Consider the following 25,079-nt stretch of genomic DNA (forward strand, 5'->3'; position numbering starts at 1 on the left):
TTGTCTTCTAGGTTTCATAAGTCTCTTAGATTTTTGGGCTTGGGCCCTTTTCAAGAAATGCAAAGGCTAGAAGCAGAATTTTTGTTTTAAGTGAAAGCTAATGTTCTTACTTAATTGCATGATTCCAGGACCTTGGCTTCAAGAAAAGGAGAAAACAATTATCAAAGGGTTTACAATGAAGTAATGAGAATTGGCTACACCATATGAGCATGGCTCTCAGGGAGAAGCTGTTCTGCTTCTGCTCATATGAAAATGAGTTTTTCACTGCACCAAGGGATACGTGGAACAAGAAATTATCCTAAATGCTCGACTCCAAACCCTGACTTCATTATAAATCCAGTGTTTTTTAACACTAGGGGGTTTTTGAGAGCTTAATATGTGCAATTTGATACAATTTTTCAAAATTCAGCTTCCTTCCAAAATAAAAGGAAAATTCAAAGGATTAATCTCAGCTTGCGGCATCAACAGCCTTTTTATAAGGGCTGGACATGGTGTCCATGGTGAACTGTGTTCCTTGAAAATCTTGGCTTGCCTGTGCTGAACCCTCTTGGGAATTCAGGCCCCAGAAAGGTCACCTAATGAACAGCCTTGAGGGGCTTCCTCTGCCTTATTATTGTGTCTTTGTATTTCACCTGTTCCCTCTTGATTGATGGAGCTTTTTGGGCAAAGCACAAGAAAACTTAGTGTTGGAAACAATCCTGCATTGGCAGCGGATGGAATAAATGTTTGAGTAGGTCTTTTTACTGCTGCCTTCCAGCATTTTCCTTCTACATCCAGAAAGAAAAACTTCTAAGGAAAGTTCAAAAAATACCCATGCTTGACTTTATTTTATGCCTTTTTCTGTTTGGTTTCTGTAGGCAGTCTTAAAGTCTGCTCTTGCTCTCCTACCTCATGCCCCATTTTCTAGAAAACCAGTATATTTAACTTAATTTTAGCCTAGTAGAGGATATAATCTATAGTTTTTGTGCTGTTTCAGCTTGGAGAGTAACACTATTTTCCTGGGTGGTTAAAATCCCTGCTTGGATTGGCTATCAGAAAAACAGTAAAAATATATCTATTTTAAATACTGAATTTTATTTCCTTTTCCATGCATTTGGAGAAAAAGAATGATGTGTGCCAATTCAGCTGCTTTTAAATGAGCCATACTGCTGCTTTTGCTGAAGTAGAAGGGATTCAACAGCCTATTATTATGCATTAACTATGCTGAAGGCACAGCAGCACAATTTCATTTACAGTGCACTTCTAGTCTGAAAGATAGATGCTCTGGCAACTCCAGTGGCTGCTTGTTTCTTCCTTCTCTGTATTTTCTATGTGTAATCTATTCAGTTTTCAAGTAACGTGGTAGCTTTTCTAGCTCCCAGCAGTTCAGACTTAATCTGTGGTCTGACTTTGATCAAGTCTAATTTTGCCAGTCATTTTGCAGTGTGAATGTGGTTGTCACTTCCACTGAGGATGTACCAGGCAGGAAATAGCCTTGTATTCTGTGTTATTTGAGGTATGAGGTGGTACTAATACCCTATTTTATCCCCTGAAGAAGGCTAAGGAGAAAGAATTTGGCTGTATAGAAAGATACTTTTGTAGTTGGTTTGCAAGCAGAGATGTTCATTAAACAGTGTCAGTGATATGTTCTAAGAAAAAATGTTATTTCCTGCCACTCCATCTATATCCATTCATAAATGTGATTGTCTTTCATATTAGCTCTGTCACTGGTAGCAAGCTTTTACTTTTGTCTATGAAGGGCAGTTTTGATGTCATTGTTACCTGGCATCAATGGAATAATAGCGCATCCCAGTTTTCAAATGAGTGACATATGCCAAATGGGTCCTCAGGTGTTCAGAGAGGAAGGAGGCTTCAACCTTGGGCCAGCATCACTGAACTGATCCATCTTGCTTGCATATTCCAGCACTACAGAAAAGATACTCTTCCAGCTATGAAATGCCGTAGTGTAGCGACATCTGTCAAGGACAGCTTCATGGTGGTTGTTCCTTTTACACCTACTAAAAGAAGTGTAATAATTTCTTTTCTGAAACTTTTTCCCTATCAGCTAGTGATCTTGCCAGGGACATTGCTTCCTACCTGTATTTAAAAAGGATACAGCCAAGTTGAGTCCAAAACCCTGCATAGCCAGAGGGCTCCCTCCCTCAAATGAAACAAGAGGCTGTTGACCATAGAAACTTTCAGGAAGCAAAAAATGAGAGAAGGGAAGAGGGGAGGTCAAATGTATGAAGCTCAAAGTGAGAAACCAGAGAGATATTTCATGTAGAAGAGACCAGTTTTTACTGGTGACTGATGTTAATTCACAGACCAGTCACAAGGTAGTACAATTCAAACCTGTTCACATTATTCCACAGTGATATTCAGTTCTGAGTGGAAGATCACAGAATCACAAAATATTTTGGGTTGGAAGGGACCTTAAAGCTCATCCAGCCCAACCCCTGCCATGGGCAGGGACACCTCCACCAGCCCAGGTTGCCCAAAGCCCCGTCCAACCTGGCCTTGAACACTGCCAGGGAGGGGGCATCCACAGCTTCCCTGGGCAACCTGGGCCAGGGTCTCACCACCCTCACAGCAAAGAATTTCTTTCTAATATCTAGTCTAAATCTTCCAGTTTAAAACCATGGATGAACCATATTATTCCCCCAAGCTGGGAAATGACATGTCCGAATTAGACACACCAGTGCTAGACCCTGCTAGTGTCTGAACTGGTTTGGCAGCCTTGGCTCAGAGTAGTGGAAACACAGCTGGGCCAGAATGAGACTGCAAGTGAAAAAGGAGAGAAGGTGAAAAACATTTTAGTATGCTGGTTTAGGAATCTGAGGTGTAAAATAAAAGGGTTGGTGTCCTTGAGTGGGGTTTTGAAGAATACACATGCACTTTGTGGAGAACCTGTACTGTAATCGTGGAAAATACCAGCAGAGTTCAGAAATTCTGAGACTTGTCACTGAGACCAGGTGCCCAGGTGGCCAAGAAGGCCAATGGCATCCTGGCTTGTATCAGAAACAGTGTGACCAGCAGGAGTAGGGAAGTGATTGTGCCCTTGCACTCAGCACTGGTGAGGCCATACCTCGAATACTGCGTTCAGTTTTGGACCCCTCGCTACAAGAAGGACATTGAGGCACTGGAGCGTGTCCAGAGAGGGGCAATGAAGCTGGTGAGGGGCCTACGTAGCACAAGAATTATGAGGAGCAGCTGAGGGAGCTGGGATTGTTTAGTTTGGAGAAAAGGAGGCTGAGGGGAGACGTTATTGCTCTCTACAACTACCTGGAAGATGGTTGTAGAGAAGTGGGTGTTGGTCTCTTCTCTCATGTGACAGGACGAGAGGAAATGGCCTCAAGTTGCATCAGGGGAGGTTTAGATTGGATATTTGGAAAAATTTCTTTACTGAAAGAGTGGTCAAGCACTGGAAGGGGCTGCCCCAAGAAGTGGTAGAGTCCCCATCCCTGGAGGTGTTCAAGAAGCATGTGGATGTGGCACTTCAGGACATGGTTTAGTGGGCATGGTGGTGTGGGGTTGACGGCTGGACTTGATGATCTTAGAGATCTCTTCCAACCTTAATGATTCTGGGATTTTATGATTCTGTGTTTCTGTGAACTGCCACGTTGCGGCAATAAGTTTGAGATAGAGCATCAGTCAAAATCTATCCATATGAGTAAATAATGTGAAATAAATAACTGTTGCCAGAAAGAAAAGAAAACTCATCATGAGGTTCTTGATCTGTAGCTCTTTAAAGGCAGTTTCTAGAGAATGTATCAGCTGGAGGCCAGGGAAAAGAAAAAAATTAATTATCCCAAACCTTGGGGTCCTTTTAGAGTTGTCTTGAGGACATTTAAAACAATTCACACAAGGCCCAGTACACATGAAGTGCTGCCCTTCAACTTGTGTATCCATGTGTCATCAGTGTCTCCCTAGATCAGGAGATGAGATTTCATCATGCCTTTCATTTTTGTTTTCATTGGCAGATAATTGTTAATGTATTTTTATTTGATTGATTGACATTGCCTTAATAAATACAAGTAATTTTCTTTTTTATAAAAGAGAAAAGAAACTAAATGTAAGTCCAGGGTTTAATAAGGTATTCATGTTACTTTTTATTGTAGCTAATCCAGTCTTGTATAGATATTTTCATAAATTCATACCGATGGAATGAGAGTTTTGAGGGCTATGTCATTAGTGTACCATTCTTTACATATAGTAAATGGATTTAATACTTGAATCAGTTATTTGCTTTGTAGGCTGCCCCTCACCATTTCACAGCTAATCGCATTTGGCAGTCCTCTTTTGGTTGAGCAATGCAAATTGAGTTAATATACCACAGAGATAAAATTTGCTCCTAATTCTCCTGTTTTTGAGGTGAGGGCTATTGAGGAGGATGCTTACTGTGCCTCCCGCTATATGGTACTTCGCCTGGAAATAGAACACTTGATCTTTGGCATCTCATGGCGGAACACTGTTGCACAAATGTCTCTCAAAGAAGTTGGGTGGTATTTCAGATCATTTCATTGCTCTGTTGCTGTCCAGGTGGTGTAATCCATGAAACCAGTTTACTAAAGATTTGTCTCTAAAGGAATTTCCTTGCAGAATTTTTCAAGTAAAAGTATGTGTTTCTTTGAATTGCCCATTCCTGATTTGCTTTAACACTGATGCCTAGATTACTGCCCAGCAGAGGCTGAAGTGAGTATTTGAGGGAAAATCCATATGTCATCCTGCTACAGAGATCTGGAAACAGCTGTCTAATGGGAATGCTAATTCTTGGTAATTCTTATTTTTTCCGGATCTTTGGATTGACTTTGTTTCCACTGTTAACAATGGAATATAGAACTATATTTTATTACTGTCATTTCCCAAGACCACCTACACGCGTGTTTGGCTGTACTGAGCTACCACAGTCATTTCTGAGACTGTTACCACTTCAGCATCTGAGCTACTATTAGTAACATGACAGGGGACTGACCTGCTTGACATGAGCGGTAAAGAGAAGATGGGAGAAATTTTTGCCATTACCATAATGATGCTTTCAAATTGGCTAACCTTTCTGTAAAAATCTTACAACTGATTTTGGAGTACAATATGGGCCAAAGCCACACATGTTTTGAAAGTCAGGGTGATTTTAAGACGTACTTATCCCATTCCTTGCAACTCAGCTCATATTGGACCCCTGCATTCAGGGAGAGAGATGTGGTTGGTGGAAGTGATGATTTTCCGGCTTTGACTCAATTCTTCTTACAGATTATATTCGTACAGATTTATAAATTAGTGCAGATTGCAGTACTGTGAAGGCTGTTGCAAGTTCAGCTCTTGGTGTGCAAACTTGACATTTTACTGCTGACACCAGCTAACGATGCATACATTTGCTTGACAGGTATAAAGAAGCTCATTTCTGCACACAGTGAGGAGTTTGTTCACTGAGGCACAAATACATGTGCATGAATGCAACTCCAGGCCTTAGGAAGAGGAGGCTCTGCAATGTGAAAAGGGAATTGCACATGGGGAGAAATACATTATATGCAGAGGTGCCTAAAGCTGCTCGCAGTGCTTAAACAAATGACACAAATTTGAAATGTTCAAGCTGGCTTGTGAATGATTATAGAGGGTGTAAAAGTGGAAGTATGTAATTCTGTCTTCCATCTGTCCTTCTTCTCCTTATACCTTTGCCTTGGATGAGTCTGATGGTCAACAACCCCTGAATGCCGTGGTAAAGGTGTAGATATCGCAGTCTGTAGATGTAACACGTCCTGAAGAGAGGAACAACATGCAAGTGTTAAAAGGAAAAATGGGCTTCTGTGTACATTGTTTGTCTACCCCCTTCCTGCAACAGCAGAGTGGAGCCAATTGCATATGTCCTTTCCAACAGCTACAGCTCCCTCCTCCCTCTGAGGAGAAATTGAAGAGTTGTAACAGGCTTGAGCTCTTAACAGGTATTAAGACTTGGCATGTTTGTTGCCTCTGTGAGTAAATCACAGACCGCTGATAGGGTGAAGAAATCACATGTCGAGGCAGGTTATAAAACCACAGATCCACGTGGCTGTTGAGATGTTCAGTCAGGCTTAGGAGATTTTGAAATTTAACTTCATTGGCAGACTGCCTGTCATAGTATGGATAGGGCATGTGGGAACAATGCTCTGATGGTACCCAGAAGTAATCCAGTAACAGCCTAAATCCGGGAAGGTGTCACTGGCATGCCTGGGTTACCCCAGCTCCTACGCACCAGGTCTTCACTCCAGGGCCACGCAGATAGCTTAAGCTGCGCAGCTGCTACGATACTCTGCCCTTAGGCGTGCTGTTTGCATGCCTTGTGTACCTCTTCAGTCACACACAGCTCAGCCAGAGCTTTTTATCAAAGGTGAATCATCCTTTCTGTCATGGCATAATCAAGGATTTTTTGTTTCTGTCACTCACAGAAAAAGCTGGTGATGTCCCCTCCAAGTCGTGGCTGGATAAGCTGCTTTTGTTTCCCCACTCATTTCATGACTGGGGAGAGGGAATGAGCTGCAGAATGATGACAGTTTTAATATAGACTTGGCTTTCTTGGTGCCCTCCCTTTCCCCTCAGTAAATCCGTGCTTGATAAGATGAGCTGCAGGAGCCATGGGTTTGCAGCAGTACCAGCAGGATAAATATTTCTGTATTTCTAGCTGATTTTAAGATGATTGGTGTATGTTCCCCTCCTTTTTTAGCAAAGGTTAGCCACATTAGATGTAGTGCTCTTCATTTCATCTAATTTTCCCATCTGCTCTGTCTTTCTTTGGTAGAAACCAAGGAGATGTAGCTCCCACTCAGGCTGCCAGATAGCTCTGTCTCCCATACACGAGAAAAGATCTCTGCATGAAGTGGAGTGGTGCCCTGCTGCGCACACACATCAAGTTGTACCAGGAGGGCAAACCATACTCTCTCAAACTCCATGATAATGTCATATCCCCTCTGTCAGCTCATACAGATGAGGGCGTATCTCACTGTTCGCCTCAGTTAAGGGTTGTTGAGTCCCAGGCCTAAGCTAGAAGTCCAGCGAATCAAACAGCCTTTACCTCAGCATCCGGGTTATTACAGCAGTAGGTAAGAAAAACAAATCTTTGTTTAAAATATTAAAACTGTGATACAGTGAGTAAAGAAAGATGTAGATAAAGTAGACAGAATTTATAGATTATAATTAAATAAAACCTGATTATCTTGATAATAAAGCCATAAAGAGAGCAAATGCTCATAATTAAAAACTCCAGACTTCACCTTGGAACTCACTGGCAGTTGGCCATTTCATTAAGGAAGAAATCTTACTTGCCAACCTCCAGCACCTTGCTTCATTTCCCTGACTTTTAAAGAAGATTTTGTAGTGTCTGTATGTAAGAACAATTGCATGCCATGAATTCTGTGTAGAGAGGTGCGATATTTTTGAGAAAAGCTGTTTTCATGTTAATTCATTTAAAGTTACCTCTGCAAGGCAAGCAGGTATTTATTACAAGTAGTTTAGTTATTACAAAATACTACATCACCAGACTATATATGAAGCAAGATGGTTTGAAGTGAAGCTGGTTTGCTTTTGCTTGGTTATCAGATGCCTGGGCTCATTTCTATCTTCTGACTTTTACTTTTGACATCTTTTGGTCTTTCAATTTCCTATTTAGTGTTAGCTTTGAATGAATAAAGTCACATTAGAAAGATTAGAGAGTGACTTTTATTCAGGTTTCTTGAAACTTCAGTTTGTACTGGTTTAACCATTTTTAATGTTATACTGTGAAATATTTTACAATGAACTGGATGAGAATACCAGGTAGGTAATAGCTTCCCAGAAGAAACATCCATTTTACCACGTTATGGGACAGGGGCATGTTCACTTTGCTGTATGGTGCAGTAAGGGGGATGGTGCCCCTGTGATGGGAGCTGCAAACCTTTGCCTCAGGTTATGTGAAAGGATGTGCCCCATGTGCAGGGTCATGTTGTCATTGCTAGAGACTCAGGCCAGGGCTCTGGTCTCTGCTGTCCTACTGCACTGGTGGAATTCTCACAGCCACAGCTTGAATGGAGAAGTCGGAGGACAAATGGGGGATGCGATAAGAAAAATAATATTCATGTCCTGAATACATCCATGTGGGCATGGTATTGTAGCCAGTGATGCTAGAACACATGTATTGTGTAAGACGCCGGCATCTGTAGCTCTGGATATTTTCTCCCAAAGAAGTCTCCTTAATGCTCTTTTAGTTATTAGTCATATCAGTTAATCAGGCAGTGTTTATTTAAAACCACATGCTAGCGTAGCTGACAAGAAGTTCTTAATTTTGATGGTATTCCAACATTATTCCAGAAGGGTATTCCTCCCTGATTGCATGCAGGAAGAACTATGTTACTAGATTTTACTACATTGCATATTACTGTATTACTATATATAGCAGTATATTAGTACAGGGAACCTGCTTGGCTGTTTCATGCAGATAAGGTACTGTTGGCATCATAAAAGGTTTATAGATAAAAATATTGTAGATTGCTGTATCTTGCCCTGGATTATCCTGCACTGTCACAGAATATTAGGAGTTGGACCTCGAAAGATCATCCAGTCCAAACCCCCTGCCAGAGCAGATTCCTAGGCTGGGTCACACACTCTTTTACTGTCTTGCAGTAAAAGAGTAAGAATGTCAACTCTAAATACACAGTGCTTCAAAGCTACAATACAACCAGTTTTCTCTCAGTTTTTTTCTGTTTCTGCCATCCTTTACCTTGTTTGAGGGTAACAGTGATGAAAACCAAACAGAAAGATGTTTTATTCACATATTTTAATTTTAGAAGTACTTGAATTTATTTGGCTCAATAGGCTAATGTCTATTATGCACTGTGTGGTTTGCATTTGTATAGCAATGCTACTTCCTCAGACTGTTCCGTAAGATCATGATTTACAGCGCAAATAAGTCATGGCCCTTGAAGAATGTGGAGTTCTGTTGCAACCTGGACCCACTTTCTTGAAGCTTGTCCTGCTAAATACTGCTGTGCTGATGGCCTTTAGGCACTGAAGTGCTCTGCAAACCCTGAATTGTATTCCATAATGCCATAAGTGATTGGATATTATTGTGCCAATGCATTGTGTTTTTATATCCACCATTGCTTTCATTTTTCCTGGTGAAAGAGGACCAGGAATAGAACATTCACCCTGGAGTAGGAAATAACATTCAGGAGTTCCTAAGTAAAATTTAGTGCAGATTTATACAGTTTTTGTTGTCTGAGATTTAAAAGAAAAGATGTGCCTGTATCTTGGGAAAGCTCTATTCAACATATCAGGTGTGGATTATCAGTTCCAGTCGGAATACAACAGTAGGAACAGGTCTTATTGAAAAGGCTAATGAAAGTCAGTAAAGGAATTGCAGTCTGTCGTTGTTGATGAACTTTTATTTTATGTGAAATATTTTATAGACCTATAGTAGTTTTAAACAAAACTGTAGTGGCTTTCAAGTATTAGACTGGAGGATTTAAAGACATTTAATAAACCGGTAACTTTGACTTTTGGAAGGAAGGTATGATTTATGTATATGAAGTTTTGAACACTGCCTGCTGCCAGTGTATTGATTCAAAATGTAATACACTTATGGTAGTGGGCACTAAGGGAAAAACAGCTATGAGATCTTCAACTTTACATGGAGACACTGTTCAAGTCTTTGTCAGGCTAGACATATACAATGTATGTAGGTGTGTGTAGTACAGATGAGAAGAGACAATTTTTGTATTTATATAAAACTCAAAGACTAAGGGGATGAGAAGTCATTCAAGTCTTTGAAACTAGATTATCCTCTCACTGCAGCTAAGATTTTCAAGTGTGTTTGGTGATTACAGGTAACTCAAATTTAAGAAACTCTAAAAAGTGTAATCTTCACGGAGTTCCACGCAACATTTCCAAAAAGAATGCTGGTTAAGAGTGTTTGGAGTTTAGTAGCTAAAAACATCAACCACACCTCAAATTCTTGGTTTCCTTGTTCATGGTTATTGTTTGCAGAATTATATTGTGAAACTGAAAAAATATGCCATTGAAATTGAAAATGGAACAGCATAAGTATCATATATTGTACTCTTAAGCATTTCTTTAAGCTGGCAGACTTGAATACGGGGAAGATGATCATATATTTCCTCTGTTCCCTTCCCCAGGTTTCAGTATATTATGGTAAATTCATAAGAACCTTCTGGAGCTTATCTTGTTGTCAACCTACATTACAACTCCTTGCGGAAGGGAACATCTCTTCCTGAATAATAATGTAATGACTTCAGTGCATTTGGAATGCAGTGGCTGAAATAATTTTCACCCTTACACTTCCCAGACTCCTGTCTGTGGCACTGTAGATCTCCATCGCTCCCTGTCTTGTCGATCTGTTTTTTATATCATATATTTCTTCAGGCCTTTGATTTAGTTGCTGTCTTTCTCTCCACTATCGGGAATCTTTTTTTTCAGTCTGTTGCCTTTGTGAGGAACACAGATCCTTTAACTGAGCTTCACACAACTTCACTGGCATCCAAAAATAATCCCCAAACTCATGTCTTTGCACATTCCTATCGTCCACCTACCATTTCTGTTTCATTCCTTCCTTTGCCAGATTTCGATAGCAGACTTTCTGGAGAAAGTACTTGGAGTCACTTTAATCTTTGTGAAATTATTTGCAAGACTGTGGAGCCCAATAAAAGTTTGTAGTGAAGAACCTGATGGGTTACAACCATTGCATAATTTTTCCAGGCAGGGCACACTTAAAGCCAGGAATAGTATTTCAGCATTAATTTTGTGCCTGTGCCTATCACTTTGGAAGTGTATCTGGAGGAGACACAGAGGAGAAAATAATAAAAGTAAGGCATTAAGGATGTGTAACTCTTAGTATAGTGGAGGTTGCTTTAAGTCACTGAAATGGTGATAATTAATAACACCTAAGTATTAGTTCTCTGGTTTTTTTACAAAGCAGAAAAGAGGTTCTGAGGTGGCAAGGTATAATGTAGTAAGTTTGAAGATACACTCACTTTGGTCATATATTTCTACAGATGCATCCTTATTTTTCAATCTTCCATATATAGATGCTGTAAAATTTTTTAAAAAATATAATTCTCTTTCAGCCATTAATGAATTTCCTGAAGATATATTTACAAACAAAGAACGGCAGCAAGGAGGAGTTCTGCTTCATATCATTGCCGTAAGTCTTCCTCTGATGTGCTTCGTTTTTGTTTTCCTTTCATTTATCTTGTAAGAAGATTACTTGGTCCAATAATTAATTGAAAATATAGATGTTGACTACATAAGCCATCAAGGCTTTGTAAGGCTTGAACATTACTTTATATGAAGTCCGTTGTGGCACCCTTTTATATTATTGACATATATTTATATGTCAAACCTTTCATATTCTAGGGTCTGGCAAGGATTCTTGTTCTAAACTTAATCTTACATTCAAGAATCTGTTTTTATGCCATAAATTGATCAGCAGAGATATTTTTATTTGGAATTAAATAAAAAAAATAAGCTATATATTTCTGCTAGTTTGAATAAATATAGCATTGCCTTCTTCCCTCTTTTCATGTATAGGAAATATCTAAAGTATTTCCTGAATTTATTTTCTTTACAGGCTCTTTATATGTTCTATGCTTTGGCTATAGTATGTGATGACTTCTTTGTTCCGTCCTTAGAGAAAATTTGTGAGGTATGTTAAAGATTTTTATTCCTCTTTTGCAGATTTACTTAGAGAATATTATAGAATTAAACATTTTTGCCATTGTTGTTATGGAGTTCATTCCTTTCAATTTGTTGGTCTTGGTTCTTTTCAAATTATTTGAGCTTTCCATCAAGAGATGAACCTGTGGTCCAGGCACATTGGTCCCCATGGACACACGCAAGGAGAAAAAATGAAAGATTTAATGAGATAAGATGGCTAAACCCATTCTTAAATACCTGAAGCGTGTAGCTAGGATGGATATGACATATGCATGAGTTGGGTTTATTATCATACTTCTAGTTCTAAAAGTTGCTTGTGAAAAGAAATCATACCCAGACAAATTAATGTGTTGGCTATGCAGATTTTATTGCACATTTGCCACTGTTATCAGCAAGGAGAAAGCAAGCAGATGTGGTCCTAGCATGAAGTGGAGAAAAGGGAGAATGCATGAGAAAAGTATGTGCCTTGATTTGATACAGAGTGAGAATATGTATTTTATATGCAAAAATTCAGTAAATACATGTAATTGCTTTACATAATTGTTGAGAAGACTTTGAAAAATTGCATGTAGGATTCTATTTAAGTGAATTGACCAGAGTGGGGTAGAATTTATACTTTGCATGTAAGCATTGTGTTAGCTAAGGCTTTGGTGAACTATTACAAAATGAACACAAAATACAAAACCAGATTTAAAATCCTATTTGAGGGCAAAATGAAAAACTCATCTCCTTTGCTTTTTAACAAAAATATGCCTGACCATGTTCTGAAAAACTCCTGTAGTTAGTTAAAAAACCTATATTTCTATGGATATATGTATTAAATTCCTATTAGTGTTACTCAGAGCTATGTACTTACACTTTCCAATAGAAGAACAAATAGAAGTGTAAGGGAGGTGGCCAATAATAGTAAAATACTCAATAGGGATCTCTTCTTTCCCTTTTCACATGTTCTGTCTTCAGCATGCACCTTATACACCATGTTGAGTTGTACCAGTTGAGTTGTACCAATTAAGTTGTCACTAATCCTTCATAAAATCTTTGATTTTTGTCTCATGTTCTACTGTACATTAAAACAGCTAAGAATTCAGATAACACACCTGTGTTTGAGCTCCTGTAACAGTATGATTGGTTACATGGTTAAATGATACAGTAAGGGCTTGTGTTGATGTTTTGTCAGGTTCTGTAGGATGCCATTTTCATCAGCTCAAAATGTTGCATACTGCCTGAAAAATACAGGATTCCTGTACTGGTCAGTTTGTCGCTAATCACTTTTCTATCCTTGAAAGAAAAATAACGTATTAAAGCTGAGTCTAGAGACTCTCAAAAAGGAAAGAGCTCCTCCATAAAAGCCATCCTTTTAGTTCAAGTGAAAGATCTTCAGACCATATTAAATTGATGCAGCCCACTTGTGGAGCTGCTCGTTTCTGTGGGTCTGAGAACTCAAAGTTTATATCCTATTAGAGCTTAAGAGACACTGCCGTAAAAATAGATCTTTCTACAGTACACAGGTCTCTGTGTCTAATGGGACTATTTTTTTGTGTGCCAGTGGACTCACTTTTGATTAACACAGTTGTAAAGTGAAGCCAGAATCAGGCCTGCTGTTTGTAAGATTTATTCACAGAGGTTATAATTTTCACTTATGGATTTTTATTTTCAAATTTAAATGCTCCAAGAATTGCCCTTAATTCTTGAATGATTGTGTTTAGAGTTGCTAATGTAAATTGGTGAAAACAAATTGAGATGTTTATACTATCTTTGAATCTGCAGAGATACTTTAATCAGCTACATGTAAGCCACAACTGGCTATTCAGTTATATATAAGTAGGTAATTTTAATTGCCCAATGTATATTTGCCTTCTCAAAAGGCAGTGTCTAGTTTTGTATCATAGTGACAAGTCCATTCTTTAACAGCACCGTGGCCAGAAAATGAAGGACTTCTATCTTTGTAGCAGTAGAACTGTGTAATATAAATAAAGTAGCAGTGCTGAAATTACCAATGCTTTTCTTCCAGAAACTACATTTGAGTGAAGATGTTGCTGGAGCCACATTCATGGCAGCAGGGAGCTCCACTCCAGAACTGTTCGCATCTGTTATAGGTATGGAGCCCACACACATGCTTTTGTGAGATCTGCTGTTAAAAAATCAGCAGCAGATCAAGCAGAGGTATCCAAAAGTGCTACCATTCTTCTGCCAATTTATAATCAGCGGTTGCAGCTGTCAGCTAGTCTGTGGTTCATGGTATAATTAACTACTCAAAATATCTCATGAAACTGTGAATCTCCTCTCAAAACACAGAGAGAAATGGCTGGTTCTGAACATAGGAAGTTAAAGAAGAGATTTATTGCAGTCCCCTGTGAGAGGATTTGAGATATTTGATGCCTCTTTGGCTTCTTTCTTCACAAATAAAGAGAATTAATTTTAGCAAGGAAGTAGGAGAACAAGGAACATGGGAAAAGAACAAATTAATGTAAAGATAAGTCAGATCTGTTAAAGGTAGAAGGACATGGTGTGCATTACTTACAGAATTATTTGAAGTAATCTCTGAAATATTAAAGATTATTGGTGTAGAGAGGAAGTCTAAATGGCAAAAGCAGTACCTATTAAGAGAAGGAAGAACACAGGTTTACACTGATAGAGAAAGGGGAAAGCAGCAAATTTCATAGAATCATAGAATAGTTTGGGTTGGAAGGGACCTTCCAATTGTCATTTAGTCCAACCCCCAGCAGGGTTGCTCAGAGCTCTGTCCAACCTGACCTTGAATGTTTTCAGGGATGGGGCACCTACCACCTCTCTGGGTGACCTGTGCCAGTGTTTCACCATCCTCATATGGTAAAAAAATTGCTTCCTTATATCTAGTCTAAATCTACGCTCTTTGAATTTTAATTCATTATCCCTTGTCCTGCTGCAACAGTCCCTACGTCTTGCCTTCCTTTCTTGATTTCTTACATCTAGGGATTGAGAGCTCTTGCACTCTATGGAAAGCGTCCTTAAAGATCTGCCAGCTCTGTTGTGCTCCCTTGTCCCTGAGGGCAGTTCCCCAGGGAGTCCTATCACCTAACTGCTTGAAGAGCTGGAAGTTTGCTTTCCTCAAATTCAGGGTCCTGACTTTACTCTTTACCTGACCCATAGCCCTCAGGACTGTGAACTTCATCAATGTATGGTAGCTGCAGCCCAAGCTGCCTCCGGTCTTGAGATCACCCATTAACTCTCTTGTGTTGGTGACCAGCAGGTCCAGTATTCCACCCTCTCTGATAGAGCTGTCCATTTCCTGGCTTAAGAAGTTACCCTCAATGCGTTCCAGGAGTCTCCTGGATTGCCTGCAGCTCACTGTGCTATTTCTCCAGTAGATGTTGGAGTGGTTGAAGTCCTCCAGCAGGACAAGAGCCTGTGAGCACAATGCCTGCTGTAGCTTGAGTAAGAAGGCTTCATTGATAGGCTCCCCTTGATTAGGCAGCCTGCAGTAGACAACAACCACAAGGTTCCCTTTGTTGTCCCAGTCTCTAATTCTTACGCATAAGCTTTCCACCTGCTTGTGGGTATTCTTCAGAGGCAGCTCTTTACAATCTATCAATTTCTTGATGTAGAAGGCAATCCCTCTGCACCTCTTTCCACACCAGTCCCTTCTGAATAGCCTGTAGCTATCAGTAGTTGCACTCCAGTCATGGGATTTGTCCCACCAAATTTCAGTAATGGCAGCTAGGTTGTAGCTTTCTAGCAGCATGGTGGCTTAAATGTGATAGATCTGTCTTTAATAAAGCCTTTAGTACGCTTCATGGTACTATCCTGTTTTTACGAACTTTAGGGGAATACATTCTAAAGGCATGCACTATAACCTCATGTCCAACTTATTAAAAAGCAGCAAACGTAAGCCTTTAAAGCTTCCTTTCGTGAAAGATTTAAAGTACAAGTAAGTACAGGTCTGTAGTGCATTCATCTTATCTGTGGTTCTGTCTCAGCACTGAAGATTACATTAGATAATCCTTGAAGGTCCACTCCAGCCATAAATTTTTGTAATTCTGATGCAATTATGTTACAGATAGATATCTGAGGCACAGTACTAAGGGAAATCGTAAAGTTGGTACTAGAACAGGTTAAGTCAGAATCCTAGTTGTTTTCAAGTTGGAAAGCACACATTACTGCACTCGAAGTGGCTACCAGTTTTTTAAGGGAAGAATCTTTTACTACCATAAGACATTGCAAGGAAGAACTCACTAAATAATAAATACCTTGGAGAAAGGTTTTTATGCTTTATGTTTTACTGTTTGAAATAAACTCCATGCTCCTGATGTGACTGGAGATGTTTTATACTCATTTGAATGGATTACTGGACCTCTAACAACTAAGCTGTGAAATACAGGACTCACTGGTGGATTAATTAGCTAAGAAATAATTTACTTTTTATCAAAATGCATATGTAAAGATGTTAAGCTAAAAATGGGGAGCTGCTAGTTAGACTAAAAGCACAAAATATTCCACAGATAAGTTAACATTTATTATGAAACATGTTTTGGTTAAACATTTATTATGAAACATGTTTTGGTTAAACTTTCAAACAATCTCTTGTTTTCAGGTAAAGCATGTTCTATGTAATTGCCTGTGACCTAAAATGAAACGACAGAGGTAATAATGCACGTTTTGCTCCCTCTGCAGGTGTATTTATCACTCATGGAGATGTAGGAGTAGGGACCATTGTCGGCTCAGCAGTTTTCAACATCCTCTGCATTGTTGGTGTCTGTGGAATTTTTGCAGGACAGGTTAGTAAGATATTTACAGAGTTCAATTGCTTACAATTTAGAGGTTTCCATGAGCAAATATTAAAGAAAAAAAAGAGTATTAGTCAGAACCAAAAATGAGCTGGCATTGTGAAAAATGTCAAATGTTGCAACAAATGCTTTACAAATAGCAAATGTTTCCACAAAGTTCAGCTGTAGTTTCAGCACTCCGAACATGTGGCATATAGAGGAAACTGGTTCCTATTCATGCAATACTGTGTTCACAGTCAACTGTTCACTGGCATCTGCCAATCCTTTGTGGTACTGATGGTGATCAAAGAGTCTAGGACACAAGCATGAGATTGTCTCCATCTACTCAGTAGATGGTTAGACTGTGTATTGTGTTTTTTCAGGTTTTAAGTCCGATATATCCACAAATATAATGAAGTGGAAACGATTGATTTGCTGCAGTACAATGAATTGTGCTTTACAACTGAAATTATGAGCAATTAAAATATCATTAGTAAGAAGTCTATTTTAGTAATGGAAGTTTCTATATGATTTTTATTACTGGGGGTTATTACAGATCCATTGTCTAACAGACTGATATGTCTTCCTGTTAGCATAAAACTGTGATTTGTTCCAGAATCATTGCTAATAATAATTCTGCCCACATGCCTAAATTATTGCAAGGTAGAGGCCTTTGTTTTGTCTTTAAAATCACGTATTTTTGTTGGTGTGATATTTTTCAGGTGGTTTGTCTCACCCAGTGGGCTGTGTTCCGGGACTCTGTGTACTACACAATATCTGTGGTAGTACTTATTGTTGTAAGTAATTCTCTTACCAATTAATGTGTTTCATTGCTTGAATTTTTGGAGGACCAGTCTGCTAACCATTGATACACACTGGTAAACAATTACTTTCCTAGCTAGTTCTAGTGACATCTGGAAGTGAGGGCTCAGCTCCACAATATTGTCCAAATATGAAAACTCCATACAGTCCCACATAGTGTGTCCATCATGTCCATCAGTGTCCATTCATTTTGTAGCTACGGTCTGTTACACAGGACAGTTACCCCTCTTTTCTGACCTAGGGGACTACTTGTTGTGGAGATTAAAAACTTTGAGCTGCACCTCTATTTTAAATAGGGGAAGGTGGCTGTTCCTTTCATCTGCATAGTAATTTAATTTCAAAGATTCTGGGTTATTTTTCTAAGTATTGCACAGGTGAGGTATCACTTTGTTCATCTAAAGCAGTGTAGTAGTTCCTGAATGTACGCTTTTACTGTGTCTGGTGGCAAGGAGGGGAAGAATCCACTTTGTCTTGTAATAAATATGGACCACTACCTGCCCATTCAGTTACAGGAGTTACATAGGGTGCAGTAAAATGTGTATAACCACTTGGCCTAAGAGCAGAAATAAAATGTCTGCCTTCTCTGCTCAAACTAGCCTAGCTGTTAAAAGGACTCGGAGTTAGGTCTATTCAGAATAGATGGCTTTGCTGTCATTTACACAGTGCACCATGTGGGTGCATGTGTACAAATCTGTCTCTCTTTCAAATGCTTACACTGAATACACTAAATAGTATTTATAACAATCACTGAGAGGGATCCAAGCCTTGTGCACAAGGTTTGTGCTTTATGAGAGGCATGATCGTACAGTGAAAGGTTAGAAAGGGTCAAAACTTGAGTAGCTTTGGGCTAGATATGACTGATATTTATTAAATGAATTCTACTGGTTTTCAAGATAGGTCAGAGAAATGGTCGATTTATGTGTTTCCTTTTTTTTCCCCTTCTTCTAGTTCATATATGATGAGAAAATAGAATGGTAAGTTTTGTATATTATTCTCTACAGCCCTGTATTTGCCATGAGACTGATAATTACACTGCAATAGGGTTGCAGTGTAATTAGCTTTTATTCGTGCTTGCTGGGAATATGAGCTGGATCTGACACCTAAGAAATCCTATGTATTCTCTTTGGTTATATTTTTTATGTTGACCAGGGAAAACTAAAAGAAAATTTAAGAACCTGAAAACATTAACAAAGTAAGTAAAGTATATGTAAGGCTTGAAGGTTCATATGTGCAGAGAGGGTAACCAAAGTTCTGCTGCTCTGATTCTAGCTAACAGAATCTGGTTAACATTTATGGAGGTGCTAGGTGTTCCAAAGAACAATCCAAAGTGGGATCCTGTGGAAGATCATAAGCATCTTCTAAAAAGGTCCTGTCAGAGTGCCTGATCTGTGTTTCAGCACTGAAATAACAAAAGGCCTTGGCTTTATGATCCTCAGAGGGTAGCTATGGTTTCAGGCTGCATAGCACATTTCCAAAATATATGCATTATGTTTTATTTGCATATTTATTGGAACCTGAGAGTCTGCTTCCCCCCATTCTGCTGAGGCACCATCTAATCGCTATGATGTGAATCCTGTGTACACAAATGTGACTTGTACTAGTTGTTTAATGTGTGCTCCTGAATAGAACTTGTAAACTTAGAGCTGTTTGAATGGCCTCTTAACACTGTTTTTTTGGTCTCTTTGAGGTGGGAAAGCCTTATACTCATCATTATGTATTCATTCTACATACTTATCATGAAGTAAGTGCTGTTCTCCTCTGTATGCCCTTTAGGTGTTAATTTGCCATCATTTTTGGGTGTGATTTTGTCCTTGGCCTTCCTGCTGGGACAATACAGCCAGTCATGTTTCTGTGTAAGATCCCTTGCTTTTTCATGCTTATTCAGTTATGCCCTAGATTTGTACTCAGTCAATGGCAAGTATTTTCATGCATCCTTTCCAAGTAGCTTTCAGAGATAGTTGAGAGAAAATGTCATTTGTACAAAGGTGCATTAAAAAGCCCACCGAGTGCTCTGGATTGTAAGCATACAGCGTGTCAGCTATTACACGTATTTTGTAACCTCTGGAGAACAAGGTCAAGGAAGACTAGACAGATTGCTAAGTATGTATCGGTCTTCAGACTGTTGGTCTGATACCAGATAGTATACTGACATCCCTCTTCTGTGGCGTGACTGCCTCTGGCAAGAGAGTCAGAGGTATGACTGTTGGTGCAAGGGGCTCTAAGTCCACCTTTCTACTGCAAGTTCCTTAGACTTATCCCTTGGTGCCCTCCCCTCACAAATCACCCTTTTTGGAACTTCAGCCTACCGTTTCTCCTACATCCTAGTTCATTGGCAGCCCTCTCAGATCCCACCCTAGTGCTAAAATAGAGGGATTCTTTCTTCTAGAAGGGAAGAAGGGTATGGTCTCAGAAATGCTCAAGTACCTGCCATGGGGAACACAGTACCGAGAGAAACAGTGAGGTGAATTGCGAGCTGATGTAGGAGGAAAGAAGCTGTTGTATAGTGAATGTCTTGGCTCCAAAATCCACAGCTCCAGTGTTTTGCCTTCACTAAATCTGCTTATATATCTTTTTTGCAGTTTGCTGCATCTCATGATAGATAGGTGCAGCCCTTGCTGTCCTCTCAGTTTTCCATTGAATCGGATAGTCCTTTCTCTTAACTTCATATTAGTTGTTAAAGAACATGCATCTGTTTAACTATGTAAGTTGTTCACAGACACTTAGAAGTTTGACAAGGAAATGCAACAATCTCACCTTTTCAAACTTTTTCTTTTAACTTTCAGGTACAATGTGAGGATGCAAAATTTCTTCACCCTTAAAAGCAAGAATGTTGGAAATGGTGAGACAGTCAACAATGAGCTGGAAGATGGTAATAAATGTTATGCTTCTAGTTGTGATGACCCATCCATTCCATTACTATGGAAAGGTAAGGCTGAGCAGACAGGACTTGGAAAAAGATATAGGATATACTTTTTATTTCTTTTATTAAATCATAGGATATACTTTTTATTTCTTTAATGCAGATCAAAACTGTGTTATTTTTCAATCATAAGCAGGAATCTTTATTGCGTTAACTTGACAATCCACCAGTCAGACTGCCAGATAAAAATAATCCAATCAATTTTTAAAATATATATTCTGAAAACAAGCTGCTTTGCACATTGGCAATTTTGCTCCCTTTTTATCTCCTGTTTGGTGTTGAGCTACAATACTGTAAAAGAATTTCATTGGTTTGGGGGTTTTTTGCCAGGAAGGTAGTTTTCACTTCAAAAATTAGTTTGAAACTAGAAGCTCAAGACTTGGGTGTTGAAGGAAAGCACATGGGCAGATCAGTGGGAAGAGGGATCATGTGTTGAGTTCAGATCCTCAGAAGAATGGCTTTCTCATGCCTAAATAGCTCTGCATGGATAGCCAAGGACATATGTAAAATTGAGAAATGCAGATTCTTTGCTGTCTGTGTCTTTGTCATAAAGGGGAAGGAGATGATCCCCAGCTTCTGGTACTGAAGGTAAGCAAACGTATCTGGGTATTTTTGGCTGCTTTATAAACCTGTTTTATCATTGTCTTATCCCTCTTCTCTTCCATTCCCTCTTCTCTCTGTAGAGCAAAATCATTTCTACCTTCAAAGTACAAACCATATAATTTAGTGAGCTTTTGGACTACTCTTAATGTGTGAGGTCTCCTTGCTTTGTTCTCACATTCTAGGAGACTGAGCTCAGCAGCAGTGTAGGTAGCATTTGGAAACCTAGGGTGTTTATTACTTATATATTCAAGTGAAGACACAGGAAAAGAGTCATCCAGTGAAAGAACACAGATATTAATGGTTTTTATTTCTGAGCCATTTGTTGGGTTCTGATGTCATCTCCTTGCATGCTCTCCTCTCTAGCCACTGTGTGGTACAGGGATGATAGCACAGAGTGCTTGCCTGTTTGCCGCTTTTCAGGAAATGTGAAGAATTTAACGCTTGTGAAGAACATGCAGAACTTTTAGGAAAAAGGAGCAAGAAAGCAAATAAAAACTTGAACTCATAAGAATGGTGTCTCTGCTGGCAACTGTCCATAACAGATTTCTTTTCTGATTTCCCTCAAAGATGCACTGAGACTGCAGTTTCAGTCAGATTCTCTTTACCTTCTCCAGCACCCATTACACAAATGCATTGTGCATTTGTGCACATTGGAGGAACCATTGTTCAAAGTGTGAAAGTGTAGGTGTTACCAACAGGCAAACCTACCTGGAACGAGAGAAGGTGCAAAGAAGACATTAAGGAGGTGACAGAGTTTGGTATGAGCAGTGAGTGAGGAGTATGGCACTGTTAGCCTAGCTGCTTTGTAGAAGGGTGCTTCATGTGTCAAGAAGCTGTCCCAGAAAACCACCACATGCCTGCCTATTGCATCTCCCTTCTGTTGAGTCAGAATATGCCATAACCTATCAGTGACTTGCTGTTAGTTGATGCTTGGCTGGCTTCATAATCTGAACAGCACCTTGCTAAGCATCAGCTTTCAGAAGCAAGAGTAGGGAGCGAACTAGAGCTGCCCTCTGCCTTACTTCAACCAGTGGTTACCAAGTTTCAGGATCCACCAAAAAACCTTCCTTGGCTTCACCAAGGTGTAGGTCTAACCTTAATCTGTGTTTTCTCAGGAGCAGAGTCTGATTACTTCCCAAAAAAGATCTGTTGCTTTGGGTGATAAACTTTTTTCCTACTACTGGTGGTTAGTCTGTTGCTCAAAGTGCAGATAAGAGTGAGGTTCATGTCCTGCACAGCTCTCTTTTATGCTTCTAAGTTTTATTACTTTCAAGAGCTTCCAATGGTACAATATAAAAGCTTCCATTACTGAAGTTTCAGAAAGAGATTTTCACCATAAGATAAATTCAATTTCAAGGGTGAGTTCCACACACACAGGTAAAGGCAAAATATTTGTACTTTGTGAATAGTGTTTGTATTTTAAAAGTACAAACACATGGCTCACTGACCTTGGCTTTTATTATGTTGACCCACATTTCCATCAGGTGGCATGGTTCGATTCTTGCCTAAAACCAGAAACTCTTGAAAAAATTTGGTTTCTGAGGTCCTGATCAGGAGTCAATTAAAGTCAGCATGAAGCTTCCCATTGATTTTGACAGGGTTATTGGTGACTGCCCTTCATGGTAAGCAGGAAGTTTGGGTAGTTTGTTAAAAGCCATTCTCAGAAGATATTTTTCTAAGGAATATCACAAAGGAGAAACAAAAAAGGCTTTTCTCTGTTTCATGCCTGTGAAAGACACTTGGAATTTTTAGGTGGCGCCTGTTTGTGCCATATGGGGGCCAAGGTATGTATGTTTATGGGCATAGAGACTGAGACTGAAGAGCTGTTATGGAAATATAGGAGCGATGTGCTGCAGTAAGTCAAAGCAACTGCAGTTATTTATAATCATAGTAATTATAGTAATAGTAATAGTAATTATTCTACATCAGTGCTGAGTTTTTTATCATGGTATCTCATCAAAGCTGAGTATATTTGTTCACTGTCTCCTTAGTGCTCTGAGAAACAGTTCCAGAGTAACTACAGTGCTTCCTTGTTTTTCATGATGCTGTAAGATAAAGAAGCACTTCAGAGACTTCATTGGAGAAACTCACTTGAGAGCAGTTAATCTGATGAGACTGTTAAAAAGATATCTGGCCTTTCTGCCTTAGCAGGATTGCTGTCAAACATTTACTTTTCTTTGTCTTAGCAAATGTTAAGCTAATCTGTTTGAGACCACTTCTGTGAGGACTGGTTCCTAGGTAGTGTCTTGTGGGAGGAGTGGTTTCTCAGAAGCTTGTCTGGATATATATTCCTTCACAGAAAAGCTGCTACTCTCTAACTGTAAGAGTCTTTGGGATGGATGTGGTCCTTATTTGCATCATCAACCACAGTAATCTACAAGGGTAATTTTTTTAGATGGCAGGGCGGGGGGACGATAATTGCTCCTTTATGTTTGTCAAATGCAAAATCACTACAAGTTCTATTCTCCGTTAAAGATACTAAGCTGCAAAATGGGATTATAGAGTGGATTCTTTGAGTAGGGCGTATTTCTCTGTGAAACCAAAGATCTGTCTACTACCCCAGTGTGCTCATTGAGAACTCATTTTGGTGAAACGAAGCAAGACACTCAGATGCTACGGGGTAAAAGCTACAGTTGTTTATTGGTGATTTACAGGCTTGCTAGCTTTTTCTTGTTGAATGATAATGGAAAGCTATATTTCTTCAAATATGTTACAAGATTGTTAAGAGAGCAAAGCCTTTATTGCGTGATGTGATTTACATGCATGTATGGATCCAGTCTTCTTCCTGAAAAACAAAAACATTTCAACACTGTAACAATACAAAAACATAACAATGTAGATTTCTGTCTGTTTAGAACAGGTCTATTTTAATTCCTTTGTTTGAGTTGAATGTTTTCTTAGATTTCTTTTGCTTCCTGACTGGAACCATGCACTAACAATTTATCTTTCACTTCTACCTCCTAAACTCTCTTCCTCTTCTTAATGTAAGTAACTTAAAGCAAAAGGGCATTGGGAGGGTGAAGCCAAGCTAAGCAAAGCAGAAAACAAGCAGCAAAGAATTTTGTTGGGTTTTTTTTCCTGTGCATATCATTACATGTAATAATTAATATTTATTACAGTCATATGTATATTTCCTGCCCTGCTTTCTAATACCACATGGGTATGTCTCCTGTCTGCTGAGCCTTACTCTGCTTGCCATGTGTAGTCTTTAGCGTTTGTGAGAATATTGGTTTGTTGTTGAGCTCTGAAAGCTTTGCCGGTGCTTGTGTTGATTCCAGTATAATTTTGTCTCTCTGTGTTCTCAACACAGTAGAACAAAATTGTTAACCTTGGTACAAGTTCCTTTGTATTAACAAAAGCTTACTTACAGCATGCATTTGTTCTTGACAATTGTTGTTTTTCATGTTTTCAAATTTGTCGTGTTAGAGCTATTGATAATATTCTGCGAGGGTAAAGTGAAGATTTCCAAAAGGAGTGAGCACAGCATTAGGGATTTATGGGTATGCAGCACCTTGATCCAATGGGATAGCTTTAGAGGTTTCAGGAGCTCTGTCTCTGCTGTCACAGTTCAAATACTTTTAGAGGAGGTTTACAAAGCTGTAGTGGGATATAAGCAAAGAAAAATGGTACTACAGCATGAATGGCTGGGTAAAACCTGAGAGTGGGTTGTTGGCTACCTTAGCAGAGTGAAATCCCTTTTCAGCATGCAATCTAAACAAAGTGCACAACTGATGAGCAGATTCACCAGGCTGCAGCAATATTACAGGAAAGTCACTTACTTGTAAGTTCAAGCACTCAGATGAATACTACCCCCAGCTGAGCCTGAAAAGAATGACTTTAGGTGATGGGAAGCATGGTGAGATCAACTCCACAACTAACTCTGTCCACTGTGATCATTAGTGAAGGGGATGCAGCAGTATGGCAAAAACAATGTTGTGATGGTGGATGAGATCATCTGCTCCAGTCCGCCCAAATACCGGTTCCCTGAAGCTGGATTACGGATTATGATTACAAATAAGTTTGGACCACGCACCAGAATGCGGATGGCAAGCCGACTTATCATTAATGAGGTAGGTTCATTAAGAAAACAATAAATGGCTGTGAGGCAGAGGGGTTGCCAAAGAGCCATACTCAGTGATTCTGGAATTCAGATTCTCCCATGTCCCTAGGGATGGGCTTAGAGCTGTGTCTTTCTTTAGCAGCTGTGTCATAGCAGATTTGAAGATGGATTCCCAACTGGTGGTGCTGCCTGTCTTAATGGGAGGGCAGTCACCAGAATATTTTCATGAGGGGAATTTGCCCTGGACAGTTTTGGTTAACTCTTACTTGATATATTGTCA

At 39.4% G+C, this 25,079-nt stretch overlaps 1 protein-coding gene across 1 annotated transcript in view; it reads left to right on the plus strand.

Annotated features, from left to right (window-relative positions):
* Nucleotides 1–11,063: 11,063 nt before the first annotated feature.
* Nucleotides 11,064–25,079, plus strand: part of SLC24A4 (solute carrier family 24 (sodium/potassium/calcium exchanger), member 4) — a gene marked incomplete at its 5' end in the record, with an annotated part of 32,096 nt that continues 18,080 nt past the window's right edge. The window contains 9 exons of the mRNA XM_010192828.1: nucleotides 11,064–11,140; nucleotides 11,567–11,641; nucleotides 13,664–13,748; nucleotides 16,303–16,406; nucleotides 17,117–17,191; nucleotides 18,165–18,190; nucleotides 18,904–18,957; nucleotides 20,000–20,142; nucleotides 24,640–24,809. Of these exons, the coding sequence (XP_010191130.1) occupies nucleotides 11,064–11,140; nucleotides 11,567–11,641; nucleotides 13,664–13,748; nucleotides 16,303–16,406; nucleotides 17,117–17,191; nucleotides 18,165–18,190; nucleotides 18,904–18,957; nucleotides 20,000–20,142; nucleotides 24,640–24,809 (809 nt within the window). The remainder of the gene's footprint in view (nucleotides 11,141–11,566; nucleotides 11,642–13,663; nucleotides 13,749–16,302; nucleotides 16,407–17,116; nucleotides 17,192–18,164; nucleotides 18,191–18,903; nucleotides 18,958–19,999; nucleotides 20,143–24,639; nucleotides 24,810–25,079) is intronic.

This window comes from Mesitornis unicolor, unplaced genomic scaffold (assembly GCF_000695765.1).
Source record: "Mesitornis unicolor isolate BGI_N332 unplaced genomic scaffold, ASM69576v1 scaffold9149, whole genome shotgun sequence".
NCBI classification, from domain to species: domain Eukaryota; kingdom Metazoa; phylum Chordata; class Aves; order Mesitornithiformes; family Mesitornithidae; genus Mesitornis; species Mesitornis unicolor.